At 37.9% G+C, this 5,985-nt stretch overlaps 1 protein-coding gene across 1 annotated transcript in view; it reads right to left on the bottom strand.

Annotated features, from left to right (window-relative positions):
- Positions 1 to 4,936: 4,936 nt before the first annotated feature.
- Positions 4,937 to 5,985, bottom strand: part of LOC125041221 — a 22,677-nt gene continuing 21,628 nt past the window's right edge. The window contains exon 8 of the mRNA XM_047636063.1: positions 4,937 to 5,334. Within this exon, the coding sequence (XP_047492019.1) occupies positions 5,203 to 5,334 (132 nt within the window). The 3' untranslated portion in view covers positions 4,937 to 5,202. The remainder of the gene's footprint in view (positions 5,335 to 5,985) is intronic.

Genomic DNA, 5,985 nt, shown 5'->3' with positions numbered 1-5,985 from the left:
TCTCTCTCTCTCTCTTTCCTTCACTCTCTCTCTCTCTCTCTCTTTCCTTCACTCTCTCTCTCTCTCTCTCTTTCCTTCACTCTCTCTCTCTCTCTCTCTTTCCTTCACTCTCTCTCTCTTATTCAATCCATCTATCTATCTAACCGTGTGTGTATGTGCATGCGTGCATGCGTGTCTTTCTCTCTCGGTCGCTCAAGCTTTATGGAAGGGGCAGGGGATCATCCCTCTTTTCCTTGGTCATAACGGAACGACTTTTTAACACTTAATTCATGCACTGATTGCCATGAACGCACCTATTTAGACACGGAGCCTATGGGAGTCCGGGTAGCTGGAACGGTAACTATTTTTTATGTATATCCTATGATCCCATGTACATTCCTTAACATGAAACCAGACCACTGGCAGGTATCCCGTGGTGGGTGTGGTCATGACAGCAAATAAAATGATACCCGCGTGATGATCTACATTAGCTTTGTTAGGTAAAATTTCAAAACCATCAGGTATTCTGGAGACTTAGTGTCATATGTGCCAGTAATTTTCAGTGGTGGGCACCCACGTCAGTAATCAACATTAATACATTCAAGGGTGATCTAGATCAGCTTGTGAGGTAATATGATGAAATCTTTTGCAGAATTTTGGGTAGGAACCAGTTTGGGCTTACATGCGACACACAAACTCTGAGAGGGTCTCAACATCTACGTCATCACTTTGGTCCTCGTGTTGATGAAGGCATGAATGAACTTGCTGGATTAATTTTTCTCAAGGATCTGCAGCGGTTTGATTGATTGATTGATTATTTAAAATTATCTGTCGCGTCAACAGCTAAGGTAATTAGCGACGAACAACTAGTTAGATTGAAATATTAAAATATTTAAAACGTTATAAAAAACAAAAGCATAAAGCATTATACTCTCAATGTCTAAAATTACTGCATAAACATTATGCATAATTAAATTTTATTGAAAATATTAGTCCTCCCCTAATACATCAGTGTATATGGGGAGACAAGTACATACGTATTTGGTCTGAGAATGTTGAACATCTTTCTGCTACATATGCTCTTGGCATTCCTCACAGCGGGCTTCACTTTTAGCCATCATCAGCCCATGAGTCAGTTTTGTGTGCCCGATTCTTAGTCTTGTTAATATAACTTCTACGTGTCGGTTGGGATGGATGCTGGTCACCCAACTGCCAAGGTCATCTCTAATCTCGCAGTTTGTTTCCAGAGTTATGCTTCCATTGTTCCTTCCATTCATCGCGAGGGCAACTCCTAATGCTGGGTTTCAAGTCAGTGTGTAGGAGAGGAAAACGAGCATCACAGGGCTGAGTGGCAGGTTCCTTGGCAGCTCGCTCATTCTCATTGATTCCAACATGTGGTAGCACCCATCATAGAGTTATCTTTTTACGTGCGGACATCAGTGCAAGTGAACCTCCCTCACCACTGGATGTGATGAGTTTAAGCTCTTGATTGGCACTACGAGAGTCACAATATATTACAACATAATGGTTTGTAAGATCTCTAGTTATCTTGACTTCTGCAAGGATGGCAAGTGAAGATCGAGGCTGATAGAGAAAAACTGCCAAATGCAGTCTTCCTTCTGCTCACTGCTGCAAACCCACACCATTTTCAGATTTCAAACCATCTGTGTATATATTGCATCTGATCCTTTGTACTTAGAAATGTATAGAAGAAATCTCTCTCTGAGTTTTGCTTCGGATCTCTCCCCTTTCCCCATTCTGACCAAATCCAACTCAACTCGATTGGTCCAAGAGGGAACTGGGGAGTTCCAACAGCCTTTGTGAGATTTAAATTAAGATCTTCCACAAGATTCCTCATTCTCCTACCATAGGATTGGTTATCCTCAAGGGGGTTGTAAACCAATCTGGGTGTAGGAGATGCGTAAGTCCGCTAAATTTGGGAAACCACTAATGGAATATCACTTTTATATCATTTAAGGTAGACATTGATAACTTACTCTAATTAACACCGAAGTTGGACTCCAGCGTGTGTGTTTGAGGCTGTGCTAAAGAAATATGGGGTTACCCGTGCTTTACGCTTATAATTAATTTCTTTAATGGTCTGTTTGCATAACATTATTTTTTTATTGTCCTTTTTATTCATGTCTCTTTTTTGAGTGTGCGTGTAAGAGTGGTGGGTGGGGGGAGTTCCTTTACCCTCTCTGGTAAACTAACCCACGAAGGGGCAACACCTTATATTAGTAGTATTAAAAGAACGCACAGTTTTTGAATGAATGGCGATTGGTGTGTATGATTGGTGGAGAAATTGCATAGTAAAATACTTCAACATTATTAAGGAGCACTTGGCTGGCTTGGAAAATACTTAGATCAAGTCTAAAAGTTAATGAAAAAATACGGCATAGTGTATACATTACTCACTTGTTACACCTAAAATTAGAATTACGGGTAATCAATTTATTAACTCTCAGTTTTTCCTTCTAACGAGCTATAACCACTCCTACCCGGCTAATTGTGTATACGTTCTTAAACATATATTGTTTTCACTCGTTTACATACTTTCTTCTTGGTATTTTTAACTGTTGTTACCTTCATAATTCCCTTCGTTAGCATTGAGCCTCATTGTATATTAGGAAATTGTGTCTATGCCGCGAAGGTGGGATCTATTGTAAGTCTCTATTGTAAGTCTCGAGGCATTTTAATTTCACCTTCGGTTATCATGAATCAGGCATTCATGTGTTTGCTCTAGCGATAGTGGCTTTGCAAGGGAGTATGAAATATACGAGTTACTCATCGTCGAAGTGATTTTACGGAAATACTTGTCATTTGGCGATTGCAATATCACTTAAAGAAAATGGTGTGTGCACAGTTTTAAACAAAAAAGCACGGCCACACTGCCGGACGGTGATGATATGGTGTGTGTGTGTGTGTGTGTGTGCACATTTCTCCGTATCCCAAGTTGAGTGTTGAAGCTGTGAACTGTTTTCGTTTGATAAACGTTTGTTTGGTAATTGAAAAACCGTAGTTATTTTTGTGAAACTTTTGTAATAATGATATTAATATAATGTATTGCCAGGGGCATTTTTCACATTTCCAACATATTGTGGAGAAGCCTCGTGTATGATTAAAAAAAAAAAGTTATAGCAAAATTAAGAAACTCGAGTTATGTTCAACAAGGAGTAAAGGGAAGGCTAGCTGGACAGAAATGGAGCATCTAACACAAATCTGTTTGCTTTACATGTTCTTGAAGAGTGGAATGACTTATACTTATATTCCATTTGTCATTCTGTAAATTAGGTATTATGTCCGCTAATTAATATATTTACTTTTAACATATATAAATATATCCATATTCATCATTATTATTACATCATGGATAGTTCATATTTCTATTGATATGACCTTCCTTTTATTCATATATATATATATATACATATACATACACACATATATATATATGTATATAAAAATACATATATATATACATATATATATATATATATATATATATATATATATATATATATGCACTGTACAGCCTTTCACATACGTCGAAAATTATTATTTCGTGAATATTTTGTTTACTATGAGAATGGTGTTGCCACTAAGTGGTTTACCTTACCAGACAGGGTACAATTTTTTTTCTCTTAGATCGACAATTACATAAGCAAGAAAACGAGTATCAACGTAGGGATCGCGGATGCTGCTGGCCAACATTTGGCTGCAGTAACTGTCTAGTAAATGGTTCTTAGCAGTCGAGTGTACCGCTTAAATTCCGGTGCCGAAGTTCCTAAGGCAATTCATCGCTGACTTCAACTTCGTTCTGGCAGCTATTGCAAAAGCCCTGGTACCAAGGCGCATAGGCTTTTGCTCTTCCCTTGGATTACATCAGTGATGTGGAGAGGGGAACCTGCTGCAAGGGCTACAGCTTATCTTCCTTATCACCCTTGCCTTGGCCTATGCTCTGGAGAGGATACTCCAGCGCCACTGCAAAGTAACAGCTCCACACAGGAAGTGACAGTTACTGGCCATATGCGCTAAGAGTCACTTCTGACAGTGGGAGAGATTGTTCCAATCCGTACTCATGGTCTGTGAATCCCCAAGGAGTATATCCGTGGCCACATCTGACCAAAAGATGGCATGAATAATGATAATCATGATAATATAATTATATATATAATGTATAAACAAACACACACGCACACACATATATATGTATATATATACATTATATATATATATATATATATATATATATATGTAAAAACATATATCTGTATCTATACATATGTAATTGTATATGCATGTGTGTGTGTTTATGTATGTATGTATACACACATACACGCCCACACAAATATAATATATACATATATACATATATATATATATATATACATTTGTGTGTGTGTGTGTGTGTATGTTTATATATATAAATACACACACACACATATGTAGAGAGAGAGAGAGAAATACAGATGTGTAGATACACATCCACATCCACAAAGCAAATGCCATTCTAAATCCAGTATTCCGAATTTAGGATCAGCGTACAGAAGAGTCTAGATTTACATAGCATATTCGGTATGCTGATGAGTGCTTGGCTTCTTAGTGAGTGTGAGAACGAAAGGGGGGGGGGGGGGGCTCCATGATTAAGATGAACAAATATATGATATAAATACAGCTATATTTTTCTCGATCTTTAATTTTGACAATCTGTACACACTCTGTTGACCTAATTCCGGTTTATTCTACTGACTTCCAATTATATCCATATTTTTTTCTTTCAAGTTTGATTTAGATATTAATCGATGTTTAGATTTACATTTATCTTTGATTTTATAAGCCACTTCAGATGCTTGCTGTTTTGTTTACTCTGAAATGTTACTTTTATTTACCATGTTTTTTTTTTTTTTACGACGAAACTTTATTATTTTTTCTCGGTTAAGAAAGTTCACTGTAATATTTTTATTGGTCTTTATCCTTTAATAACTCCGAATTCCTATTTCATTATCTGATAAATATTAAAATCACCTATCCCATTATATATCAGTACATAAATATTATTAAGAGATGGGGTAGTTATCAAGATAAAATGTATGAACTATAATCACAATGGAACAAGATCTCATTTCCCTCGGAACTCTCTAACTGTTCCCTTCCGTGAGACGTCGCGATGCAAAGGTTCTCCTGGAGTGGGTCGGGCGTCAGCGTGGATTCCGCCGGCCCTTATATGGTCGGGAATTCTATGTGGCCCGTGGCGTTGACGCTCATGCACAGCGTCTTCACTGTGAACATGGAGTTCTTCGGCGGGAAAACGGCCATGCCCAACGGGAGCTCACGGCGCTTGCGGTTCAGGAGCTGCACAGGGGAGGAAAAGGGTATTTATTATGTACACACATACACGCACCCTCCCAACATTTACATACATATATATATATATATATGTGTGTGTGTGTGTGTATGTATGTATATATATATATATATATATGTATATATGTAAGTATGTATATACACACACACAATGTATATATACATATATATATTGTATATATAATCTATATATATATATATAATTTATACACACACACACACACACACACACACACATATATATATGGAAACATATGCGTGTGTGTGTATGTGTTTTATGTTGGAAGAATGCAAATCCAAATATTCTCCCTGATAAGCCCTATTACATCAGATCAGATATTGCTTGCCATGGGGACTGTTGTGAAACCTAGAAATCACACTCTGCTGAGCGCATATTGCTAAAGCTACAGCCCAGCTGCTATAGTTTCTGGTTAGAAAATCCTCTCGTGGATCGTGTGGCGTCGCGGCTTTGTTCTCCCTCGCCATCTGGGTTTGAGTCCTTGTCAGGAAGAACATTTAAATTCATATACCTGAAGATGAAGTCAGGAGTGTGTGCAAGTGTGCGTGTGCAGGTGTGTGTGTGTGTGTGTGTGTGTGTGTGTGTGTGTGTGTGTGTGTGTGTGCGCACGCTCAGGAATT

Source organism: Penaeus chinensis, chromosome 3 (assembly GCF_019202785.1).
Source record: "Penaeus chinensis breed Huanghai No. 1 chromosome 3, ASM1920278v2, whole genome shotgun sequence".
NCBI classification, from domain to species: Eukaryota; Metazoa; Arthropoda; class Malacostraca; order Decapoda; family Penaeidae; genus Penaeus; species Penaeus chinensis.
Note: the sequence above shows the minus strand (reverse complement) of the source record. Positions and strands in the feature narration are given on the sequence as shown.